General features: G+C 41.5%; 3 protein-coding genes across 13 annotated transcripts in view; all 3 read right to left on the bottom strand.

The window, feature by feature from the left end:
* Positions 1–14364, bottom strand: part of macf1a (microtubule actin crosslinking factor 1a) — a 229375-nt gene extending 215011 nt beyond the window's left edge. For 9 of the 11 annotated variants that reach the window (XM_040020885.1, XM_040020881.1, XM_040020888.1 and 6 more), the window contains exons 1-2: positions 13923–14363; positions 4269–4503 (exon numbers count right to left, since the gene is read on the bottom strand). In XM_040020885.1, coding sequence (XP_039876819.1) covers positions 4269–4491 — 223 coding nt within the window. In that variant the 5' untranslated portion in view covers positions 4492–4503; positions 13923–14363. Of the gene's footprint in view, positions 1–4268; positions 4504–13922 lie in introns of those variants that run through there. The other 2 variants (XM_040020873.1, XM_040020876.1) reach the window with 2 other exon arrangements.
* A 3182-nt stretch (positions 14365–17546) lies between these two features.
* Positions 17547–21363, bottom strand: ndufs5 (NADH:ubiquinone oxidoreductase subunit S5). Its single transcript, XM_040020904.1, has 3 exons — positions 21232–21363; positions 19505–19724; positions 17547–17759 (listed from the first exon to the last, which is right to left on the bottom strand). The coding sequence occupies exons 2-3, from the start codon at positions 19718–19720 to the stop codon at positions 17655–17657; spliced, it is 321 nt and encodes a 106-aa protein (XP_039876838.1). The 5' UTR covers positions 19721–19724; positions 21232–21363; the 3' UTR covers positions 17547–17654.
* A 1482-nt stretch (positions 21364–22845) lies between these two features.
* The window catches only part of rnf19b (ring finger protein 19B), a 41883-nt gene continuing 37607 nt past the window's right edge, over positions 22846–27121 (bottom strand). The window contains exons 8-10 of the mRNA XM_040020897.1: positions 26870–27059; positions 26589–26723; positions 22846–25731 (exon numbers count right to left, since the gene is read on the bottom strand). Of these exons, the coding sequence (XP_039876831.1) occupies positions 25284–25731; positions 26589–26723; positions 26870–27059 (773 nt within the window). The 3' untranslated portion in view covers positions 22846–25283. The remainder of the gene's footprint in view (positions 25732–26588; positions 26724–26869; positions 27060–27121) is intronic.

The raw sequence follows: 27121 nt of genomic DNA on the forward strand, positions 1-27121 counted from the left end.
AGAGCTGAATGATCTCCACGCAATCGAGTCTGACTCGCTGACTCACCCGCAAGGCGCTGCCAGGAAAGCTCCAGGTCTAAGTGTTTGGTTTAATAACTGGAGATAATAATCCTTAAATGTTTTTCACCTTTCCCAGCTCTTCTCTCTACGCGCACACATGCATGCACTCTAAACAACCGTCTGCACAGCTGTGAATTTCAACTACATGATGCATGTTTATCCAAAAAGGCATGAAAAAGTGGAAAAAGCCATCCTCGTCAAGTGTTCATTAAGAACATATGAGATCATTTGTATTTTGTTCCTCACACCTGAGAGCAGAAATAAATCTGAGAGAAAAGTGGCCTCAAAATGTAAAAGATGCACAAAAAATTAACCATAAACTAAATCTACAGTGTGAGCAAGTCAGACTTACAAAGACATTTTTTCCTTCATTTTCTCTGCTTTAAAAGAAGAACTGTGATGATGATGATGATGATGATGATGATGATGATGGTGTAACTAACATTTAAACATTGTGTGACTTTACTGCATGTAGTTTTGATCATCTGTAATAAAACGATGACCCCTTTTGCTCTTTGTCATCTTCCTTTCCTCCACAAAGCCTGCACATCTAACTTTATTTTTACTTGGCAGGAAACACCAGGCTGGTTCAGATAAAGTCATTATATACATACAGACACTCACTGTCTTCACACTAACATCAAAACAAGTAAACACACACATGGTCCTCTGTTCTGTGAAACTAACATAAGTGAATTAAGTACATTAATAAAAAATAAAAGGTCTTTAATGGGAGCTCTACTGCAGCGTCAGGCAACAGATTCCTTTCTCCAAACATTTGCTGACAGATTTAGGAAGGACAAGAAAGTGAAAGCTTCTCTAAAAACAGCCATAAAAGTATCTGACGGGCTTCTCCTGTGAATGGAAGAGAGTCTAAAACATTAATGTGGGAGGCCTTGAAATGGTTCCAGGGCAGGAAATATCCCAAACTTTCTCCATGTCTATGTTGTAAGAGAATCAGCACTGAGATACAAATACAACACACACACACACACACACACACACACACACACACACACACACACACACACACACACACACACACACACACACACACACACAGTGAGCCATCTCTCTTGACCTGATTGTGCTGATGATATGAACTCCTTCACCCGGCCCTGACCTACATGCTGTTTCCATGTCTGAAACGTAGACTTTCACTGCCTCTTATCGCCTCCCTGCTTCAACATCCCAACCAACATATTTCCTCACAGAACAAGAGCAAACCTCACTGGAAGAATGTAAACAAATAGCACGGGTGTGCATGTAACACTTTTGGTTCTCTTAAAAAATTTAAGGTATTTATGAAAGAAGGTGATTTGATGATGTCATTAAATTGAACATAAATGTAGAAATCACAATAATAATGATAAATCATTTAAATCCTCAGTGGAACAGAAGCACTGTGTGTTGCCTAATGCAAGTTAGCAATGCTGAAAGGGTTATTGATGATGTCAGACAGCTTAAAATTGGTGCGCTGATTATAGAAGCAATAAATCTGGCTCCTCGAGGTTTCTGGAGCGCCCGCCTTTTTGGGTTTCAATTATAGTCTCAAAAAAACAAGGAGAGTGCAAAGTGAAGGCATTAAGAAAGTATAATTCACTTTGAGAAGAAACCTCCTGAGTGGTAATAAATATTCTGTTGTCAAAATAAATATTGAAAAAAAATCAATTATACCTTCAATATTGATTTGAACTAAAAGTAATTTAAGGGAAACAGATAAGATTAAGAAAAGTGTGATGAGAGAAAAAATGCTGAGCAAAGATGTAGGTTGCCAAATAATCTAAAAATTGCTTGTTATTGGCAGCCGTCCTGTTGTTGATAAGATGCTGTGATTGTTGCCTCATTGGAGAGCTGTTAAGCTGCTATATGATGTGCTATGATCAGAGTTTCCTCTACTGCTGGATCAGCTGTAGGCCAGCAGAGTTATAGAGCATGCTGACGAAGCTGGAGGCCTTACTGTCCATCCACTGAAGCGCATTTATATAAAAGCCTCAAACTGAAAAAATAAGCACAACTATTAGACGCCATCAGAGGGGAAAGCTACAGATGAGCCTGCTTTTACTTGATTTCCCTCAATTTTCAAACTCGAGGTCCCCTCTTCTCTGTATTTAAAAAAAGGCGTGCTGCCAGTGATCCATTACGTGAGCAGGGGAGCCCCGGCCTCTCTAGAGAACTGAGTAACCTACATTTCTCCTCCATCTTCTGTTACCACAAATACGAGAGGATGATACTGGCTCCTGACTTTGACATGTGATCCCTGCACGTAGGAATGTACACAATAAAAATGAGACAAAGCTCATCTCTGCTGCCTTCACAATGAAACTAAGCGTTTTCTTGTATTCAAGGTTCATGTTGCTCACAGCTCTTTATTGACATTTGCTAACCACCATTATTAAAACCGATAACTAAGAAAACAGTGATTATTACATCTGAGTGTTACACGATAACACTTTTAATAACAAGCCGCAGACGTCTTTATCCATCCCATAAATAAAAGACTAGAAATTTCTTCTCATTTCTTTGACATTTAAGGAGATGAGGCTTTTTTCAGAGGATGCTTAATGACTGCTCGAAAGAAGCCCTGTGATTAGTGAAAATGTCAGTGTGCGTGTGAGAGTGGATGCATGAGGAATAATTCACGACAAGAAGAAAAAAAACTTTTTGCAGAGATATTTGGTGATAAAAAGACAAATAATATGAGAGCGACGTGTTTCCTTTTAAGAGTCTTTTCAGTAACAAAAGGTTGGTCCAATGTCAGCTTTTCTACATTAGAGCTGTAGATGCTCTGCCTATGCAATTCTTATTACTTATTGATTCAAGTCTGTTAATATAAGGGACTATAAAGCCTATATCAGTTATACTCAACTTACCACCGATGGATGGCCTAGGGGTGACACGGGATGTTCTCAACAAAGATACAAACAGGAGGAGAAACTACACATGACTGAAAACCTAAAGTCAAGGAACTCATCACAAGGGCAGCTAGATGTAGGCACAGTGGGTAAACTAAACTACAGAACTGTGGAAACACTTGGTTTCTGGCAATAATTATGAACAGTTCCAAAGCCAGCTGAGAGATATAATCTCTTCAGCATCCAGGAGGCGCCCTGATCAGATACCTGAACAACCTCTATTACTTGTATATTTCTTTATTAATTGGTGCAAAAGCAATTCCTGAGCAAAGCAACCTGAATGTCCCCATGCTGCTGACGTTGCTTATATTTTATGTTTTGTATAAAGCTTCATTTTGATTGAAAATGACACACTACATCCATTTTCTAAACTTCTTATCCAACCATGACATCAGGGGGCTGCGCTGCACCCTAATCCCAGCTGACACAGGGAAAGAGGCAGCAAACACCTAATCCGTGACAATGGCAGGGCTAAATACAGACAATCATTCATGCTCACATCCACACACCTTGCAGTCAGCTTTGAAATGTCCAACCAATCTCACGTCAGGATCCAGCTGACCAGGAAGGTTCAAACTAAGAACCTTTGATGGGCAGCAACTGTGCTTTGCTCCTGTCAGTTTTAATGTTCCATCAGAGTGCATTTTTCAGCAGTTTTCCCCTTGTAGCACTAACGCTACAAACCAGACACATATATTTAAAGAGGACTTAAAACTGTGGTTATCCAAACTCAGCTTTCATTGACTCACAAAAAAGGCAAAAGAAAGAACTCGGACAGAACCAGGAAAAGGCAGAAAACAGACATAGTAACACTGTCGTCTCTTATGCAGCAGGTTGTTCATAGAAACTCAGAAATTTTTTCTCAGAGCATGACGTCCCAGCACATTTCAGACCCAGCAACACCCTCAGACAAAAATAAACAAAGCAGGTAGTGTGTGCAATGCAGTGAGGAGTGCTCGGACCTTTACACAGGAAGAACCAAACAACCACTCCACAGACACATGGCACAATTACATGGGTCACATCTTGACCCATGTAGGCGTAATAGCTCACAGGATGTTGGGAGGCAATGCCTCACTAACGACCCTGTGATGGCAATGACCCATGAAGCTTCTGAAGACCTCTCTGTATAGTTTCCCTCCTTCATGAAAGCAGGTAAAGTTGTGCCTGAAAGCCCCACTCTGCTTTTATAGAGTTCAATCAGCAAAATTCTGCCTCTTCACCATCTCCTGGAAGCTTTCCTTGAGTGTTGCTCAAAGGCAGAAAGATAAAGTATTACATTTATCAACTCACCTGCGACCCGAACCACCGCCCTCTCTGCTGGGTCCAACACTGAATCTTGGCTCTTCCTCTTCTTCCTCTCATGCTTGGACAGGTTCCATGGCAAAGTGTCTCCCGGTGGGCCCACAAGTCCTGATGTACACGGGGATAACGACCCCCCTGAACGCTCGCTACGGAATGACGGCTCGCTGACGCAGGAGCGCTCACTCAGAGTATCATCATCCGAAGACTCCATCTCTGCTTAGGGCTGCAAGGAGGAGAAGGAAGGAGAGGAAGGATGGTAGGAGGAAAAAGGGATGTGGGAAGGGTGGGAAGAGAAAAGAGGTCAGAAACGAAGGACAACGTGGAAACACTCGATAATTTATTGCTTGCTTAAAGTGTGATCACGCAGGGGTCATGAATGATGCAAAGTTGTAACATAACAACAGTAGTAATGTAGCAAGACGGATGAGAGAAATGAGGAAGGAGAATGAACTGGGTTAAACTAATCATTGTGTCCAGATGATCGCTTCAGTGTTCAGGAAGCTGCAGATGTGCAGCGACAGCTGGATGGAAGCGAAACAGCGGCTCAGAGAAGAAGACGACACACATCGCACTGGAAATGTCTGAGGCTTGCTCGAATAAACAAAACATGAAAGATGTAACTTTGAGACACAGATGAAATTTCATCCTTAGCTTCAGTTGATCAGAACGCATAAAGCGGACCGCTTGCTTTACCCTCTTAAATCGCTATTTATGTGCTCGGACCGACACATAAATAATGCACAGACTGCTTCTGCAACACGGAGGCGCGGTGGTTTGAACTGTGCCTCACAGCAAGAAGGCTCTGTGTTCAAACCTTGTGATTAGCTGATGCTTTTCTATGTGTTTACATGTTCTCCCTGTGCCTGCATGGGTTTCAGCACTCTGGCTTCCTCTTAGAGGCCAAAGATGGCATCATGTGACATTAACTGTCTAAACTGGCCATAGATGTAGTTATCCAATCACAGTCCAAACACTGTTGACCTGTACATCACCTCTCGGATGGATGCTTCTAAAATAGATGTGGTCCATGTTCCTACGTTACTGAAAAAGCCAAACTGTTATTTATTTATATTTTTCCTCTATTTTAGTGTGCTCTTTAGACATCCAGATAGATGTCTGCGTTTTCCTAATTACAGTGGAACTCAATGACACTCGCTTCGTGGTGCTCAAACTTTTGATAAACTCCACAGTAATATTTCTTTCCAAAAATCACAACCAGATTGCACAAACAAGTCTGCAAGCTTGTCGTGAGCAGACTCACACTGTTTCCCTTTGGCTGAATCAGACTGCCAGCTACATCACAGCGCTGAAGCATCTATCCGTGATGAGGGGGGTCATGCTCCTGACAGCGTAAACACTGACGCTGTCCTCCCTCAGCTGAGCTGTAAGGTTACAGCTACATTTACAGCCCCTGGACAAACACAAAGATCATGCAAACTTTTAAGGCGTAAAAAGAGATAGAAGCTGGTGTAACTGCTCCAGTTTGGACACACACCAGTTTTTATAGATATATGGAAGATTCCAGGTGTGATGGAAGAAAGTAATCTCTGAGCTGAGGTGGGGGGATGGGAAACAGTTCGGCAGGCTGAGCAGAGGCAGTGATGAAAAAGGAGCAGCGAGATGAGATTTTAAAGTCTGAGTAGCGTTTCTATTTTTAAAGAAGAGTCAATATGCAGGAAGACAGAAGAGAGCTTTTCCCTTTGTCTTCGTCTCGCTTTCACTCCTTATACCTTCTCACGTTTCTACACTTCTATCTGTTGCTCATCTCCACTCTTTAACCTACCTCTCTGAAGCGAATTAGGGGCTGCAGGCGTCACACACACAAGAAGGAAGTGTGTGTGTGTGTGTGTTTGTAGGACTCTGGAGACCCGATGAACTGATCCGTCCATCTCAGGATCAATACATCAATAACTCTAAACTCAGCACCTCTATTCTGAGAGAATGAATTGCCTTATATCAGCTCTTATATTTCAGCTCCACAGGGAGTCCCGGCAGTTCTGTGCTGAGGATAAAAACGGGGGACAATAATATCAAATGCAGCTGAATGCATGAGAGAGCAGCAGGATGCTAGCTTGTTATTGTGAAAAAGTACATAAAAGTACAGGTGTTACTAACAGCACTAACAGCTGCTTTGTTCTAATCAAATGAGTCTGTGGCCTGTGCGTAAAAGCAGAACCCTGAAACTGAAAGCAGCTAAATGGAATTCAGCCTTGATTAACGTCATCATTTATGACATTTCCTCCCCATTTAAATCAGTGCAGTGGGCAAAATATGCAGACTTTGACCTCAGCAGTAACTATAAAGTGGACTCAGCACAAAGTATAAATTATGGCAGAGCTGTTGTATTTGAATGCACAAATAAATTATGTTTTTCTTGTTTATGTCAGTGTTTATTTTAAACAAGAGCAGAATAAGTTATAATCTTTAAATAATTAGAGATGACATATTACTTTTATTTCCTTGTTTTCAAAAGCAACTTCACTAGACGGGGATACTGTTTGTTTTACAGTTCATCCACCGACAGTTAGAGCTAAAAGCGAACACTGCGACCTCTGAGAAATTCTCCTCAGCAAACAATCGGCTTAACCCTCAAAGTGTTGCAGATTGTCGCTGAATAACTTCTGCTGGCTGCCAAAGACTTCGTCACAGTAGATCTGTGTTTACCCCCTCCATGCTGTAGCAGACTACACTGTGGAATGACCTGAGAGGTGGTCACAGAGTGGGAATGATTCACTGCACGACGTGTGAGTCCAACACAACGGCTGAGATTTCCATCTGCTCCGCTGCTGCCAAAAATCCTCCTCCTCCTCCACCTCTGCTGACTGGCCTCTGGCTAAACCGCTGGCAAAACCCCACTTCCTGAATCCCTCCGTCTCCCCAGCAACGCCGCGAGGAAGAGGTTAAATGCCTTCCCAGAATTCTCAGCGACCTCACTGGTGTATAGCTGTGTGTGTAAGTCTGGTTCCCTGCCGCTTTCTGACAGTGAGTCAGTGCCACTGCAACAAGCGGTTTTATAAATAGAGCCAGAACTGAGGCTTCAAAGCCGCACCGTGTCATTACAGCTCCGTGAAGACAGAATGAGAACTTTGAAGAAAAAGAAACTACCGGGAGGAGAAACGCGAGCAAGAGCGAGCTCACTCCTTCTGTGATGAGACCCTCACCAAGGCGTTTTTACTCACAGGCACAGCTTTCCTCAATAAGACCAACAAACAAAAGCACACACACAGTTTGGTGAATTCCAGCCATTACACTTTAAAATATACACTGAAAAGGGGCCATCACAGGTTAATTTGAGCCCTAGTTTCTCAAAAGTGCTTAACTTAATCATTGCTTTCTGACACACCAACTGTTTAATCTTTGCTTCATGTCTACAGAAGAATTACCACCTTTCGGGTGTACACCTTAACCAACCAGTGAAGTTACAGGTTGCCTCTCTTCCTGTTCACACTCACATATCTATTTATATGGAAGATTTTGAAGGAATTTAATTGGTGGCCAGAAAAGATTTGAGTCACCAATTTAATATCTGACCAAACATGCTCACACTTGGCACTTCTTAATAAAAGTCAGAGTTTTATGTCGTATTATTTCGTCATGGTAAAGATAACTATTGAACTTTTAGAAATAAATATCACTTCAGATTTTTTCCAGTGAGACATTTGTGTACAGTCTGTTAGAATTATTGGAGAAATGTGTGATTTATGGTTAAATGTTGAGGTTTTTTTGTAAAGTGACAGTGACCTTTAACCTCTGCTCACCAAATTCTAATCAGTACCTTCAGTCCAAGGTACTCAGGTGATGTGCTGCCATGATTGTTGCTGTCATTAATCACTGGTCTATGAGTCGTCACTCCATGAGAAGCACAGGTCAGTGATGAGTCCCTGCCACTGCACTCAGCTCTGGGTAATCTGCTCCAAAGCCCTGCAGGAACATCCATTCCTCTGCATTTCTTCCTCCTTCCTATTAAACTTATTATATCCTATTAATTATGACTTAAAAAAGCAAATGACCAGCAACATGCAATCCAAACACAGAGAGGCCAGTGGGTTCAAACCCAGAACCTTCTTGGTGTGAGGCGCTAACCAACACATGACTGTGGTTCATAAAAACTAACCCTGTTCCTCTTGATTTGATTTTTAAACATTTTTAGACAATCAACATAAAAATGTGCCCCAGATTGAAACTATTTGTTAGATGATTTTTGTTATTAATTTCACAAATCTACTAACTGATAGATCTAAGAGGTATCATGCGACTCTGAAATGACCCACAAATGTTCTTCGAGCCTGAATAAATGTCTTTAAATTATTTGCCTGGTTTAACAAAAGTCAAAAACATCCCATTTACAAAAGGGAGAAAAGCACTGAAAGGTTAAACAACACTGCTGTTGCTTAGGTTTTCTATCAAACAATAATATTGTAATACAGGCGTATTTGTATATATAGGACATATATACACGCAGAGCTTTTGGCCTCTTCCTGTGACAGACTGTAGCAGTTCAATCAAACCAAACAAAGGTACTGGATGGTTGACTGGCCTGATTTATAACTCGCAGCCAGGATTTACATGGACACGGTCTGTTCCCACAGCTTAGTCTCAGCAGCGTGTGTGTGTCTGAATGTGTGTGTGTGTGTGCTGCAGGAAACAAAAGTAACATAAAACAGAGAGAGACTGTGACAGAGATGTAGAGTGAGAAAGAGCGACGAGGGAAGACAGGAAAAGAGATTTGAGGAGCGAGAGAAATCCAGACATTTGCAGACTAACGGTCGTAACTGCCGGTGAAACTCTAGTCTCTTCAGGGCAGCATTCCAGCATGGTAACAGCCACTGATGAGAGTTTCACTGACATTCATGCTCATTGGACAAAAACAATCCCTGACACACACCGTAACATGAAGCCACCAAACAAGAAAACACAACTGATTAACATGTGACTCATTGTGTACATCCTGCAAAATCTGGGAACCTGCATGCTCCCAACTAACCCAGTAAAACCTGAAACAACCCCCCAAAATAGACTGAGATATGAAGTCTGACAAAGAAACTACAAACTGTAGTTGATTGAAACTAAGTTATTACCTTAACCTGACCTTTTTTTTGTGTTCTATATATTCTAAATATTATAATGACATCGAAATATACACAAACAAATTCAAAAAAGAGCATTCAAACTGCTTTGATTGCACTTATGGAAAAGTACGAAAAACATTTATCATTGTTTTCACTAGTAAACTTGTAAAACTAGTGCAAATGAAAACTTTCACAGACTACGCTGAGTATTGTGAAGACTAATGTACACTCTCTGGTGTGCTGCTAATCAAATGCATTTAAACAGCTGATTATCAGTAAGTATGGCCACCTCTATAAAAGCAGATGTTTTGACAGTGTGCTGGTCTGGAGCACTTAAGTGATTCACAACGTCACAATCTTCCCAGGAGTGGATGTCCCACCAAATTGCCCCTGAGGTCAGACCGTGCAATGCTCAGAGAAACTGTAAAAAACTAAGAGCTACATCTCAGACTCTACAGGCTTCAGTTAGCATGTTAAAGTTAATGACAGTCCAATTAGTGAAAAAATTAACAAATAAAATATGTTAATTTTTTAGAATCAAGAATCAAAGTACAGCAATGACGCAGTGAAAGTACAGACCTTAGCCAGAAATACTATGGTGGGACCTTATGAGAGCTATGCATAAAAGAGTGTGAAGAAAACGAACAAAGTTTAGCTAGTTTAGCTCAACAATATGAAATACTGACAGAGGCACACAGGATACTGCTACTAAAGCTGCTTCTACAAGCTGCTGAATTATGAGATAAGCTTAGTTTTTCCTGTAGCTGTACATGTCTTATACTGTGGTTTAATATAGTCACATTTATACAAACTACATTTTTCTAAGGGTGCACTGATTAGCTTTATTCAGTAATGCAAGTAGCTTTAGCAAATGCTAGCTTACCCACTGTTTCTATTTCTGATGATTAAAATTAAATACATTGAATTTATTATTTGGTTGACTGACCTGATTTATGTGGTGCTGCTAAATCCAGTCAAAGGGGGGGAAAAAATCCCAGATAAACATACTCAACTTAAAAGCTAAAAGCTAACTAGTCTAGCTTATTGAGAAAAAAAGGACCTGCTATATTTTATGCTTTTAGTTTTAAGGTTTTCCAGTTTAAGTTGGCTTAAATCCCTTTAGATCATACTTACATTTATTAGATTACAGATAAACAATATAAGTTTGGAAATATATGCTAAATAAAAAACTAGAGTCAGCAATCAGTGATTAGCTTAGCATAAGGGAAAAAGGCTAACGTTACTAACTGTAAAACTTCAATTTAATTCATTTTTCTTTTGCTTTTAAAAAAATATATTGCATAAAAAGATGATACTTGCTCCCATGTCTGTATTTAACATATAAAGGTTGACAAGATTACTGTTTGTTTTTGTTTCTTTGTGTATAAATTAGATAAATTACATATTAAGTAAGAAAGATCAGCATGTCACTGAGCTGAAGGGTCCAACCCTGTGTCCAAAAAGCTGAGATTCTGTGTAAAATGCAAATAAAACCTGATGTAATGATCTAAAAATCAGTAAAGCTCCTGGAAACAAAACAAAGATAATATATCATATGCTGGAAATAAGATTTATTGTTTAAAAAAAAACCTGCTTAAAGTTTATGTTTGTTTAAAAAAAAAAAAGGTTAGCAAAGGGGCATGTTTACATCTGTGTTGCATCACCGTCTCACTGTGAGAATCTGGGAAATAAGGAGAGCCATATCTATAGTCTTATATAGGATGTAGCATTTCAACACTTCCACGCTTCTAAAGGACATATTTGAATAAGATAAGTCAGAAAAAATGGAGAAAGGTAGGACAATGTAAGTGATGCAACTTCTTTCCCCCCCATGCATAAATGTAATAAGCATATCTAAAGCGTGTTCCTTACGTCAGTTATTAAAAGTGTAAATAGTCAGTGTAATATAAGAATGAATGAGAAATGCCTCCCTTTAAACTGCAGCTGCCAGCTATGATGAGTAACACACCAACGACTGACTGACTGGATAAATGAATGGCTAGACTGAGCTCCCCCACGCATGCACACACAGACATACATTAATACACATGCAGACACTCACACGAAAGTATGCATGCATAAATACACAAATGGGACTGGACTGCCAACAAAGCTGCTTGGCATGAGTGTACTGGAGTCCATCAACATGAGAGTGAAAAAAAAGGACAGCTAAACAAAAGAAAGAAAAGTATGTGCATAGATGAGCAAGGATGACACAAGAAACAGGATCTCTTATTTGAATGACCTGATCGTTTGTCATCGTATGCCTGTCTTGTATACGCTCGTCAATATTTACCGCTCCAGGATGTGGCGATAAGCAATGTTAGTGTGTCTGGCTTTGTTCCACCTTTATTCACTCATGGTAAAAATGCTCTCTGCAGACCAGAAAGCTGCAGGGAGAAGAAAATCAACACAGAGAGTCTTGGCCAGACAGACAGGCAGACAGACAGAAGGGTGGAGGTGCCAGTCGTGAATTTCACAAAGAGCAGAGGGACGATTTCAGCACCATGAAAACAATGCTGAATGACTAAATGGATAAGTCACTTTGTTCCCAAACAAGTCCCAGGATAAAAATATCACACTGGCAACAAGCTAGTGAACAGGATGGAAAATATAGTTGATAAAATGCTGGATGTTTACCCTCAGAAGCTGACGGAGACTAAACTAAAGCTAAAATGTGAATGAAGTTCATTCATCAGGTGGACGCCACACTCCAAATGAATGATAACATGCCCACTGGTTCTCGAATGGGGGTAATCCTAGCCTGATAACAGCCAGAACCACTTGAAGAGGAAGGATTTAAAGCTCTGAAATGAGGCAAGGATCATACTATATGCTTGGAAAGTCTTCATTTTCCCTCACCATCAGGCTTTTTAAAATAAAGAAGATAGGTTATAATCAGCCAAAAAGTGACTTGTGTCCACACCAAAGCCATAACCTGTAATGAAGCAAATGAGGCACGGTGGAAACTACATGTTTGGTATAGTTTTTTAATTTATCAAAATGAGCAGTTTAGATATATTTATATATTCCAGCATGGATTAATTAGTCTTTTGTTTTTATTTTATTTCATTATAAATTGAGCATCTCTTGGCTTTCAAATGCTGGACGTACAAAAACAGGAAACCTGGAGGTGTCACCTTGAGCTCTAGGCGCCTATAATGTCCACTTTTCACTTGTTTATGACACTAAGCAACAACAGCTTCCACTGCTGTTAGTCTAAATTGGATGATCTGATTGAAATAAACCAGACATTCCACAATTCATTGCAAATTAAATAACAACCACGTCTCGCACTATAACAGTCCTGTCTTCTATCCCCATCCTCACAGACATGTTGGTGCTTTCCTGCACTGTAACGTGCAGTAGTAAGGAGGTGTGTCGTGGCAGTGCAGAGGAAAAAAATGGAAGAAACCAATTTAAAATGACCATTTAAATGGAAATGAAGGTTTGAGAGTGTTAGGAGTGTAGTAGTCTGAAAGCTGAATGTCCAGCATAAGGCTAGAGGGAGATGTATATTTGACCATCTGGTGCTGAACGGCAGGAGGGGACTCCTGCTTGAATCCTGTTTTTCCCTCCCTCTGGCTGCACCTTGCACATTATATCCAGTATTTTCCAGACAGATAGACAGCCTGCAGTTATGGAGCCCACTGGGATTCATGCAGCAGGTAGAGATGGGGGTGCTGCTGGTGATGATGGGGTGTCTCTGGATATAATTGGCTGCAGGGATGCACGGATCAATAATGGCAGCCTCTCACGGGGCGTGTTGGTGCACATATAACAGAGATATAGCTGCAGCTGGTGTTTCGTGTCACCAGCGTTGCCTCGCTCTCTCTCGGTCTGTCTTTCCCTTTGATTGTGAGGAGGGAATGTGTTTGCATGAATGGACATCAGACATGGAGCCCAAACGCTGTGTGCGCGCACTGAAAGGCTGGAAAGCAGGGAGCTCTTTGTCCAACACACGGCCACTGCTTGGATGGATAACACCAACTAATTACATTTATCCATTTGTGGTTGGCACTGTTGACTAAATGCTGCTTCCATACTGCTGCTGCTGAGTGTCTCATTAGGAGAAACAGCCACGGCAGCCTTCTCACGACCCAGAAACCCCCTCTATATCTCTCTCAGTGTGAATGTCCGCTAGTTATTTCCAGCCCAGCCCTTCAGCACACAAATCATGAGCAGTGTGCTTAGAAACAGGGCGGATGTATGAGATTACTAAAACTTGCAGTGCATCTCCTGGAAATCACGCCAATAAACGCAGAGCTAATGAGCAACACGTTGAGTCTGGGTGAAAAAAAACCAACAACTCCATCCATATATTATAACCCGTGCACAAGTTATGATTGGTCTGCAGTTCTTATTGAACATGTCTGTAAATTTCTTTTAAAGTGAGTAACAGCGATCCGTTTTGAGCTGATAAGCATCAGTGTTTTGTCCCTGTAAACACTCCATAACAGCAGCGGGCCTGACAGCTCGTGAAAACACATGATCACGATGGTTTGAACGCGCACGAGAGAGTGTGAAGCACAGACACGAGCTGCCTGCCTGCATGAGCTCCGGAGCCGCTTACCTTCCCCGGGGCAGCAGCGGTCCTGGAATCCGAGCACAGCGCGAGGGAGGCCGGGGATGCTGCCGCCGCTGCTCCCTCTCCTCCTGGGGGTAGATGGGTGGATGGAAGCTTGGATGTTTTCTGGCTTTGTATTCAAGGTTTTTTGCTCCAAAACCGAACCGACACGCAGCCGGTGGGATGAGGCTGGAGAGAACAGCGGGCAACGTGATCCTGAATGGTAATGGCTGTCCTATTCCTCCTCCTTTCCCCCTCTCTCAGTCTCTGCTTCTCTCTCTCTCTCTCTGCTCCTCTCGCCTTCAGCAACCCCCCACCAGCCCTCCTCTCCCGGTCCGCTTTCACACACACACACACACAACCTCTCTTTTCTGTTAAATAGGCAGTTTTCACGGCTACGATACTTAACCCATGACTACTGAGTGTGTAAGTGTCGCGGAAATTGAGATTTCTGGTGTATTCCTGCGTCATCTGTGGCTCAGCAGCACCGCCAAACCCGGACCGAGACGCGCGCGCGCACACACACACACACACACACACACACACACACACACACACACTTTCTCTTAAATCTCTTAGAGAATAGGGAAACCACAGGCGTTCACGGTGGTGCATTTGCTCCATTCACATATTTCGGGATTATGTAAAAGAAGCAGCGCTTGATCTGGTCCGCGCTTTTACACCACATGCGATCGTATTAATCTGGGATTTTATAATCCCCCCATACTACCATCGCCACCCCTCCTCTCCCTTCTCCAAACAGCTGGAGGAAGGCAGGGAGTATTTTAAAAAGCAATTGATTACAGATGGAGGAAGGGAGCGCAGTGGAAAGCATTGGGAGAGTTTGGGGTGCCGCTCCCAGTCTTCTGGGAGGAGATCCTTCACAGTCTGAGCTGACGCTGGAGTCCCGCATTACTCATTTGGAGAAAACTGGACTCCTGGAACAGACCGGACTTCACCGCTCTGTATCTAAACATATATAATTTAATTAAATAAAAGAAAAAAAAAAAGGATTATATGAAGGTATCTCTAATATGAAACCACAGAAGATCAACACAGATTCATGCAGTTATCACTTTGGCCCCATGTGGCATTTTCATGTCTTTTAGCTCACTGATTTGGGGTTGCCAATCACTATCATGCTCCAGTTTGCCTCCAGAAAAACACAAAAAGGCTCCAGGAAAAGGCCTCTAAAACAAATGAGTCTTCACCTGATTTAAATGTCACCATCCTCCCTTTCAAGATCATCTTCTCATGCAGCTCTCGACCATGTTAAACACTGCTTCTCTTTTTAAATTGCTCTGTGGAACTTTTTGCCGCTCTGGTCTGGGCTCTGTTTCAATCTTCTCTTTTCACTAAACTGACCGTCAGGTTGCATGTGATGATAAAAGCTAAAGTCTGAAGTGGGGTGATATATGCGGGTTTCATTAAGGAGCGTACTGACCAACCTGTAGTGGTAATGTTCAGTGCAGTGAGTAAAAATCATGTTTTTTAAGGTATCAGTGTATTTGGCGCTCAGGCTGATAAGACGTTGGTTTAAATCGGTACCACTGTAATACCTGGATGTATGGCAGGTTGGGTTGTCCAGCCACTGCTGCAGGATAATCCCCAGTTTTCACCCTCCCTCCGTCACAGCTGATCAGCCCGGTCACAGAAGGAGAAGCACAGCTGGATTATCTGCACTGCTGCCAGTTTCACCAAACAGCGCATGAACCAACAGCTACACAAAGTGTAAAGTTCACTGATCTCAAGATTCTTTCACTTGCAGTTAATTATTGACCAATGCTGAACCGATCATCGTTACATTGTCTAAAACGTTGTTCACAGCTGGAATGTTGTGATAATGGGAAGCATAAATCATTTCTGGAAATCTTTTGCAGCGCAGGCGGGATTATCTTTAATTTCCAGTTTAATAAGGCCAATCTGGATTTGAACTGGAAAACAGTGGGACCAGCTGCTTTCAGAGTGTGTCACTCAGTCCTCATGGAAAAACATTCACCCACACGTGAGGACAAACAGTCAAAACCTCAGAGGAGGTTGGTGAGACTTTAACACTCTGGGGATACAGAAGGTATCAAGCAATCATTGTGACGAGTCACATTTCTTTCTGTTGCAGAAAAAAATCTACCATGTTTGACCTTCAAACGACCTTAAAAACAAGACCTGATGTCAGGAATATAGGCAGATCACTGGTAAACTAAACTCACTCAGCTTTGGTATACAAATCTGAGAATCAGTGTGCGAAAAAACATACAAATATAGCATAAACTCATCTCCATGTCACGAACCATGAACCCCCCCACCATTAATTTTGCAGAGGATCTGACCTCTGTGTCCTCACTGGTGGCTACAGGGATGCATATAATTAAATCTCATGGTGGAGTCTGCATGTATAAAAGAACCAGAGGACGAATAAACAAAGAATTACCATAAATGCAGCCATGAAACTCGAGTGGGTTGAAGAAGAAGTGCCTGGGTTTAAAATCTGAGGAACCTGAGTGTTTTATCTGTGCTCCTGCTCCATCTTGTGGTGGCTCATGAAGCCTCCTAACCCCATCAGCCTGATTTAAAGGCTGCTTATTGACTCAAGGATGTCAGGGAGCATCCATTCAGATCTATCTCTCATCAACGTGGTTGAGCTGTCCCTCGGGAGCACTCACTCACTGATCCACAGTACACTTTACTAAAATTAGGTCAGTGGGTTAAGAAAATAGACTTCACTTTAACTTGCACTTATATTAAGACACCACAGAGCAGACTGCTGACTACAACAACTGGAAGGGCAGTAAATCATTTCACAGAAGTCAATAAAGCAGCTGTGGTGAGGATATTAAATTCAACAACTGTTGGTTTACTCACTGCATCACTCACAGGCCTGACTTTTAATGCAAGCATTAAATTCTGATTTAACCAATATTCAGCTCAACATTAGGGTTTAAGGGCTAAACACACAGAGCACTTTGGAAAATTACAATAACAAAAGACGAAGGGTAGACCAGCTGTTACACGTGCACATTTCAAACCATTAAGTCTGATAGCTTCCTGGAGGTTTTTGAGGAATGCTCAACTGGGAGCAGACCCAGAAGTCATTGAAGAGATCATACACCTCCTCTATGTAGCCAAACTGCAAACACAGAACTGCATGTGCTATGTAACTTTTACAATAATAAAAACTGTGCTGCATTCAAATGTTTTAGGAGCATTTAGTGTTGTTTCATTAATCTTAACCAGCTCGCAATGCGTTTTTAATAGACACTTTGCTTGTGTGAGTTTTGCAAAGGAGCTATTCCATATAGTAATAATAGATGCTCTGTCTAGTAGTGTAAAATAGAAATACTTAGTACCTCAAATTCTAGTCTTTTTTGTTTGCTGTTGTTTTGTGTTTGTATTTGAATATCTTGCTAAAATCAAGCGAATGCATAACAATGTCAGTTTACTGGACTGTTTTTTTTCTTATTACAAAGTACTGAGTTTGTACATTTTTTGTGAGCCTGTAAATAGAGCCAATAAATTTAAAACTGCAAATGAATTAAGATGAGAAATAAGATGAATCCATCTCCTCAAACACCCTTATATATAGTGTAAATTTCAGAATACTATAAGGAAGATAACAGGAAATGAGAAGATGACGACAGTGGGTGATAACATTTATTTGCAAACTTGTACAGGTGAACAGGAAATAAGAGATATCTGATTGGCTATACACAAGAACAGAACTGCGGACAGCTGGATGTTCCTTCATGGAGTCTGTTCAGCCTTGCCTGTGTGGTGGCTCGGCGGCGTGTATTTCCCCTCCTTAATCAGCTTGTCGCGCTGCTGACGGATGGCATGCAGCCTTTCATGCTGCAGGGAAGATGGGGAGAAGAGAGAGAGATATAACAGGAATTCAAAATAAAGGGTGTTCTGCATCACCTTTCAGTTCCAAGTAAAAAAATATAGTTCTTCTGCCACCATCTTTTACTCCTTGCAACATGCGTCACTGTTAAACACCACAAGCTTTAGCTCCATTGGCTCTACAGTCCCAACCACGGGTCTGTAAAAGCAGCAGCTTCCTGTCCACATCCACTCAGCAGAGATGCAGGCATTCCTCTGAGTGATGTTCTAACATCTCAAACGGCCTGTTTTAATGAATGCTGATGTTAAAATTTGGCATGAAGATGCCGCACAGTTAATCTTTAAAACATGTCCTCAGTGGAAGCAAATCTGACGTGAAACCTTGAGGCCGAAGCGGACATGCATCTTGAATCAGCACTTCATCCCGCTCCATCGTGTTTTCAAATGATGACACACGGCTAACAAGCAAAGAGCGAGAGTCTGAACTTTGTGCTGCTGCTGCACTTCCACCCAGAGCTGTCAGTCTGTCCTCTGCTGACTCCTCCACTCTGTCAGATAGGCTGACTTCAGTTCAACTACATTACTTTGCAGATTTGAAATGGACGCTAGTTTTTCTTTCACTTTTTAAATAGTTTTCTTATTATTCAAACTCTGCATGACAATCAAGTCATTTAATGCCACAAAGGTTAACAGAGATGCCAACATGTCAAATACTCAGGCAAAATAGGCTGGTTTGTTGAATTAAGTAAGTAAGTAGAACTTTATTTATATAGCACCTTTCTAGATAAAAGATCACAAAGTGCTTCACACAAGGATAACAAAGTATAAAACAAAACAGACAACAGTTAACAAAATGCAATTCTAAAAAAATTTGTTTTTAGTTGTTTTTTTGAAAGAAGCTACTGAGTCCACAGATCTTATGCTCAGTGGGAGAGACCTCCACAGTCTGGGAGCCACAGTGGCAAAAGCTCTGTCTCCCTTCGCTCTCCACTTTGTATGATGAATGATAAGTAGACCCTGGTCACATGACCTAAGAGACCTGCTAGGAACATAAGTCTGCAGAAGTTCAATGATGTAGGAAGGTGCTTGACCATGAAGAGCTCTATAAGTCAGGTACCAGAATCTTGAAGTGGACCCTGAATTCGATGGGGAGCCAATGCAGCTGTATTAAAAACGGCGTCACATGTGAGTACTTCGATGTTTCGGTCAGAAGTCTTGCTGAAGCATTTTGAACAATCTGCAGACGCTGCAGGGAGTTTTTATTTAAACATGTAAACAGTGAATTACAGCAGTCCAGTCTTGATGAAATGAAAGCATGAATGACAATCTCCTGTCTTTGCTCCTACGCAGAGGTTTATATTAATATTCCAAAAGGAGTCAAAATGAGGACAAATAATGAGAAAGCAGATGGCCACATCACAGCAAGCATAATTGACTAACAGCACATTGATTTTTTTCCCCCCCAATATAAAGATAAACTGCAGTGAAAGTGCTCTGTCCAACAACACATGGGCTGTCATGCCAAGTGTGGTGTGGAGGAGGTGAGATTCGGGTGATGTGTTAATTTTTAACAGTTTGAGAGAAGATTCATCCTCTTAATGGAACTAGATATAACTTACGGTTCTAGCTTATTACAACTATCCTCTAAAATTAGATTACTTTAGTATCTAATCGTTATTTCTGATAATGCAGCAGCCGTTAATTAAACCAGTGCAATTTGCAAAGAAGCAGTCGAGTATGAGGAGTCAGATTACCGTCTTCTGCCTGTGCATGCACTCATAGAAGTCCTCAAACTCCAGCTGGCACTCCTTCTTGGCACGGGTCTGCCCGATGCCATGAGAACATTCGATCCACTCCTTCTCGAAGGCGTGGCAGCGTGCCGCCCGCTTGTTGGGCTGCTCTCCGCTCTGCAGCAGCAGCCAGCGGTCCACGTTGATACCGAGCCGCGACTGCAGATCCACGAACGGCATGATGCTGAACGAGGAGAGGCACAGGACCGAGAGAGATTAAAGTGAGGCAGGACAGGGCAAATTTTATGCTTTTAATTTAAAATGAAACTTAACAAATTAAAACTGGAATTTGTAAGCTGGTCTAACTGAACTCTAGACATATCAGTAACTGTAATCACTGAATAACTTATATCAGTATAAGTATACAGGTATTTGGATCTACAGTATTTTATATCTATAAAGGCAGAAGTAAGGATTTTAATAAAAACTAAGCACTCATGAGTTTTTAAATATAGCAAGCAAAAAAAGCAAAAACTCAAAGTGATACAATAAAAAACGAGTTCAACTAAATCAACCTAAATTCTGCCCAAATCAGGGGGTTGTGATTTAGTGGTTTTAGTGATGAAACTTACAATTACATATCAAATGTAAGAATAAACTATAGTAAATAACAAGCTCCTGTAAAGTCCTTTTTATATACTTTTGGACATTATCCCCCTTCTCTTCAACTTCTCTCAGCCAAACTATTAAAAAAAATATATACAGAAAAATGAATAAATTAAAGGACAAATTAAAAAACAAAAAATTTAAATCCCAAAATTTTGTATGTTTGATTCTTTTGGCCACAGTTATCTTTAAAAATCTGCTACTATGACAGCACTACCCAGTTTAAAGGAGGACAGTAATTTAAGTATTTTATTTCTATATCAACAACAAAATAAAAAGCTGGCTATTTAACTTTTAGTGTTTCATCATCTTTCAGCTGTTGGATCATCTGTCTCTCTCTCATACAAGCCCTCTACATGTCCTCCTTTTACTACAGTCCGTCTTCACACAGCATATCCCCTCTCTCTTCTCTGCACATGCCCAAACCATCTCAGCCTTGCTTCTCTAACTTTGTCTCCAAACTGCTCAAACTGATCTGTCCCTCTGATATACTCATTTCTAATCTTCAACTCGACCACCTGTCTTTTTGATTAACCAACCATCGTCGAGTCACAGCAGGTCTCACTACATCTTGCAAACTTTCCTCTTCACTCTTTCTATCACAAATCAACCCCCGACACTCGTCTTCACCCACTCCACCCCGCCCACCTCAAAAATATAAATGCTCAGACTCACTGGCCTACACTACAAGCAGACTAATCATCCTCACATCTCCACAGAGCCATGGAAAAAATCTGGACTCTTAGTAAACGCCAAACTGTCTGCTAACAGCTAACCGTAGACAGCCCGTCGTAAACATTACAGGAAAAACACATAAAGACGAAAATATTCGTATCTGTAATTAAAGTTAACCAATGTATGAAGTAGTTTTGGCTGTTGAAATGAATCCGTTACATTACGATAATATAACCTGCTGCTGAAATCACCCTTCAATGACAGCCACCCATGCTAATCACAGACCGCATTTATTTCACAGTATTTGCTCACTGACGCAATTTTCAAACTTCATTTAAAATCTGCGGTGTAGCAAACACGTCCACAGCCTGTTTACGTGTCGCTATTTCTCGTTAAATGTTTGTATTTACCGTGTTTTCTTCAAGGCGTTTTAACCTTCCTCCGATTCTGCACGCCCCGCTTTACGGCTGCTGAACAAAAACACTGCCGTAAAGTGACCGACTGGGGTGGAAACACATCTGCCCTTCTTTTGCACCACCGCCATCTGCTGGTGTGGCCTCAAAAGTACAGTTACATTTTATTTAGCAATTTAACAAAGCTGTGTTGAAGCAGCACCAAAGTTTAGCGATTTTCAGAAAAAATTCGATGATTTTGATAATGTATAATATTAAAGTATAATAAGATATAATAATCCTAAGGCAATGTTGCTTTTAAGAGAACTATAGAGAAGATTATGAGGAGTTGCACTGTCTTTCTGTGGCTCTAGATAAAGCATATGATAGGGTTACAAGAGAGAATGAAGCTGCATGAGGAAGTAAGGAGTGGCAGAGAAGTATGCGAGGCTGGTGCAGGATGTGAATGAGGACAGTGAGACAGTGGTCAGATAAGCGGTAAGAGTAACAGATGAGTTCAAGGTGGGGGTGAGATTTTGGTTTGCAGTGGTGAGGGACAGGCTGACAGATGAGATCAGGCAGGAGGCTCCGTGGACTGAGAGTAGGGAGCAGGTAGAAGAAAGCCTGGAGAGGTGGAGGCATGCTCTGGAGAGAAGAAGAAGAATGAAAGCCATTAGAAGCAAGACAGCATACGTGTCTGTGAATGAGAGGAAGACAGATATAACAGGAGATGCAGGGAGAATGAGTAGATGCTGGATAACAGTATTTTTTAGTTTTTCTACATAATAAAGAAATGTGGTAAATGAAAGAAATGTGTCAGCACAGCTCTTAAGGCTTAAATTGTAAGAAATAAATGCATAAAATGACAGAAATAGTTTTGGGGGCTCATTGCCCAGATTGCACTTTAATTATAATTATAGTTTCTGGTAATTCACAGAAGATTTCCTTGTTTTTGAAACTTTGGACTCATTGTGGAAAAACAGAACTTTTTATAGCCGATAATGATCTGTTACTTAATTACTTTAGTGTAGTAGGAATGGCCGTGGGTTACGTCTCCTTATAAACAGGAAAAGCTGTAAAACTTCAAATAAAGGCTGAAATCTATGCCCTCCTTTACATTTTTCAAAGCCGTCCAGTGGGTCAGATTGGAGTCTTTGCCGGGCCGAGTCTGGCCCCCGGGCCTTATATTTGACATCCTCGATGTACGATTTGGACAATATAAAGGCAGGATGGGGAGCTCGAGGTGCCAGAGCTGAAGATGGTGAAATTATAGTTGGCTTGATCAGAATGGACAGGATTAGATACAAGTACATCAGAGACAAAATTAGAGAGTCAAGTGCATTTGAATAGCAGCACCTGGGTGCTTATCTTAGTCCCATGGTAGTAGCAAACATGAGCTTATTAATGTATAAAGTAAATAATGACAGGGTATATTATGTCATGTGGTGCTTGTTTGAAGTTGTATTTATTGATTTTAAGACCTGCTGAGGATCAGATTATATTTTATTATGTCTGATATGTAAATCTTCCCACAAAACGTCTTTAGTGATTTCACGTCTGACACATTTATAAAATAAGTTCATTTGCTCTAATTGATTCTAATTCATAACAGATCAACAACAAGTCACTGCATTGGTGCAACATCAGTTTGTGTTTATTTATTTTGTCCCCAAAGGTCCACAAGTTGTCTTTCACAGTCCTGCGTGTCGATCCCCACACAATTTCGGGGCTTTTAACAGTGACAGGAAATACACAAACAGTATAATAACACTTAAATATTGCTATCTATAAATGCTAACCTTTTCAAATAAGATCAGGACCACCTATATCCATCCTTTAACACTCATTCAGACTCTTTCAGGAAGTTGGGGTTTCCATCCGTGGTACATTCATGTGGTTTCTCACAGGCAGGCAGGCAGAAACTAGTGATAAGTGTAGACCAAACAAAGCACTGCCAAATCACATAAGCAGCTAAATCCATAAAGCTACTTTGAGATGAAAAGGCTCCCGGGTTGATTCCTCACAGGTTCAAGGAAAAACCTGGTGGGGAAACCTTTTTTTTCTTTTTTTTTCTTTTTTAAGAAAACAGAAGCACAGAGGTGATACAAAGCTAAGAAACAAGTCAAGCTATGATTAAGAAAAGCTTATCGGCATCAGTATTTAAAGTGTTTGGCTCCAAAAGTCACAATGACTTGTATGAATGATTAGAACAACATAAATTACAGAATATTAAAAAAAAGAAACTAAAAAACTACAGTATTTTCATCACAAAATTGATTAAAAACACCTTAAATGTCACTGAATGACAAATATGACAATGAATAGATTTTTTTAAGTTTTGGAGCCAAACTCTTCTTTAGTTACATCCAACATAAAAGGCCCTCTGGTAGGTGATTTATTTTGGTTGTACCACAGACTGAAGTAAACTCACTTTATCGCAACAGATCATGAATAGCAAAAAAAGAAGATAAATACAATAATTCAGATAAAGTGCACAAGTGCTCATTCAAAAAAAATAAAAATAAAATAAAAGTGGGACGCACATATACATTCATCGGGAGTTCATTCACACAGACGCACAACACACAACGTTCAAGTGGGCCAGACAGCCAGTTAACACGTCAGAAACCAAAACCTCCCAAACGGGTGTGTGCTGTTGTGTTGGTCAGCGACTGTCGATAAGGCAGGCAGACAGCCAATTGTAAAACACTAACTTGGTCATGTGACATACCTCAGACCCGACAGAGTTCTGACAACGACAGGAGAACGCCTTTTCATGTCAAGTGTCTGAAGTGAAGGTGAAGTCTTACCGATTAATAAAGTTATTTAATCATTTTTAGGTTAAAAAAAAAAGTTAATATTATTTTGTGCTAGCTTTGACACTGTAGCGTTCTGCTGTTAGCTAGCTGCTAGCAGACTGTTAGCTGGATTTGCGTCGCTGCATTAGCATGTGTAACCTTAGAGACAACTTATCTTTGAATAGGCAGCCTGGAGGCAACTGTATCGCTTTCTGCATTAATGTAGCTTATAAATAAATGTAACTGAAAAAAAAGGAAACCAGCAGGACTTTTTGTTTTTCCCATTTTTCCGATACATTCCTGCCTATAAAAAAAAGCTTCACAGAGCTTTATTCATGAAATGCTCAATGCTTGTTTAGTGCTGATGTGTGGAAAGCAGACAAACCTTCACTCTGGGTTGTCTTTTTTTTTCTCCCCGTGCTTTTCACAGTCCTTCCAGGATCTGTCATGTCATTGTCAGAACTCTGTCGTTTACTTCTGTAACAGTGACCCTTTTTAAAAAAATCTCTATGTCCATTCCCCTCCTCCTCCTCCTCCTCTGTGCAGTGAAAGCGAGATTCAAGTGCAGCTTCATCCTCCAAAGTAAACTTTAACTTTCACAAGTGTTACAGAAACTTGCTGCCCTTTTACGACCGTCCACACAAGGAATGGCTCATGCAGACTCATGCACACTGCAAATAATACAATTTCAAGGTCGTCCGAATATAAATAGAGGAAAAATGTCAAAATAAAGCCACAATAACTGAGTACAAAGTCCACATTCATTCACACGTTTTTAAAAACACCCTCCTCATCCTCGGCAAGCATCCTCGGCAAGCATCCTCGGCAAGCATCCTCGGCAAGCATCCTCTGCTTTCCCAGCAATCACCATCTCTCTGCTGTGCTTGGTGACGTTTCACCGTATTTCATAATTTCAGTTCTCGTGGAAAATTTGTACCTCTTGTGTTTTTTTTGTTTTTTTTCTTGCTCTCTCTCTCTTTTTTTTTCTTTTTTTTGCTTAAGTAGCCAAGGCATTTTGCACCAAGGAGTAAACATAAATCATCATCTTATAAATCTCAGAGGTAGAACCCTGACAATTTGCTCAGAGAGTAGATTGGCAGGTAGAAAGAGAAGACAGACCAACGTAAACAGATGCTGTCTGTGTCTAAGACTGTGTCTGTGAGTCGCAAAAGCAGCAAACGAGAGATGACACGAGGAAAAAAAAAAGCTGTGACAAGTTTAAATGTAAATGTTCGGGGTTGTTTCTGTGCAATCCTGAGAGCTGCTTTTCTCTCAGACGTAGAGGATGACGTTGCTGTCTGCAGGACAGTGAAGGCCTTCGGTGGAGGGGTTCACAGCTCGGCACGAGGGGGGCTGGGGCTGCTGGCCGGCCGCCGGGTGACAGCTTTTCGGGTGAGGAGAGTCGCAGTCGTCCGACGTCAGCTCTGCGATGTCGTCTGACTGAGTGTCTGACATCTCCAGGTCGCTGCGGATGCTCTCCGGCTGAGCCAGGGTGACGTCTCTGAGCCCCTCCCTGATTGACGTTCCCGGTGACAGCCCCAGTGCCGAGCCAGACAACGCCCCGCCCCTTCTGGAGCTGCAGTCCTGAGGCTCCTCCCCTCCTGAGGCGGTCGCCATGGCAGCACAGCCCGGATGCGGGGTTAAGTCCTCTTCGCTGGTCAGGCAGAGATGGCTGGGTTTGGTCTCAATGTCCACCTGGATCTCCAGGTTGGTGCACTCCCTGCAGAGTCACATGATTTAAAACACGTCAGTTGGTGTGAAAGAAGAAATATCAGATGAGAAAACATCTACTGCACAGATTCAGCTCAAATAGGAAGCTAGTGGTAGGGTTCACCTGTAGATTGTAAATAAGATGGAAGTAGCCTCTGAAAAATGAAGCCCCTTTATCGATGTATGGTGAACCTGAAGTTTTTTAAACAGCCAGCAGGGGGCATCTAATCAGTTTCTTAAAAATGTGAGAAATTAGCCTCGCCTATCAGTTGATTTATGAGCTTGGTAAACATTTTTTTTATGAAAACATCTCACCTGGTAAATTAAATCAAAATATGATTGAAACAGATGATAAAGTAGGGTATGCACTAGGAAAGAAAAGTGTTGCTCAATAACAATGAGGTTAAAAAAAGTTTTATTCTTTTCTGCCTTAAGATGAAAGACAATTTTGCAAATAACTTGCTGTAATTTTCCATGTTTTAGAGGCAAAATCCGTCAGGTTACATCACCAGCTACACAAAAACGCCCGCACATAAATGCAAAGCTCAATTTCACAGAACCTGCATGCATGGGTTGTTAAAGAGAAAGATTAGAAACAAAAGGAACACCGATGACTCGCTTTAAGAGCAGCTGCAGACCTTTCTGAAGCGATAAGATGTCATGATTCATTTCATGTTAGTGCCTGTTAAAGTAAAGCTCTGTATAATCTAGAGAAAGATCGACACAGCTTTAGAAGACGGCAGCATGAGATCATGGTGTAAAACTGCCAAGTCCACAGATTAGTTTTAATGCTGTTATCTCAACCACATCAAATCCCAAATCTGCTGGAGCAGCAGAAGGAGAGAGAAGAGAAGTTTCCTCTCCTACCTGTCAGGTAGAGTGTAGGAGGAGATGATGGATCCGGCCATTCCTCGGGTGCTGGCACAGTCGCTCCCGGCTCCCAGGCTGCCCGTCTCTCTCTGGGCTGATTCTTTGGCAAGTTCCCCTGCTTGAACCTCCAGCCTGAAGCATTAAAATGCCCACATTAGCATTCAACATCAACCAGCATTTGCACAGCATAAATAAAAAAAATTACATCCATTGGTACCCAAAACAAGCCTTGTACTCTTGAACTCTTGAGCTTTAGTTACTTCATCCCTTATCCTCACCTGCTGTACTTGCTTGTGCGAGTCCCCAGAGCGCCACTGGCCAGGGTGTTAAAGTGTGGCGTGTCGCCCAGAGTCCCTGGGGCTACGGAGAGCCCCTCGCTGGGAGAGGTGGTGCTAAGACCGCTGACCGCCCCTTCCAGACTGCTCTCACCGAGGCTCGGAGACTTGAGGGCTCGCCAGGCGTCCGCCACTGCGTGATTGTACAGGAAACATTAGCTTTAGTTTAAAGACGCCAGCAGCTACATCCACTTT

Source organism: Simochromis diagramma, unplaced genomic scaffold, assembly GCF_900408965.1.
Source record: "Simochromis diagramma unplaced genomic scaffold, fSimDia1.1 OVJJ01000753.1, whole genome shotgun sequence".
Lineage (NCBI taxonomy): Eukaryota > Metazoa > Chordata > Actinopteri > Cichliformes > Cichlidae > Simochromis > Simochromis diagramma.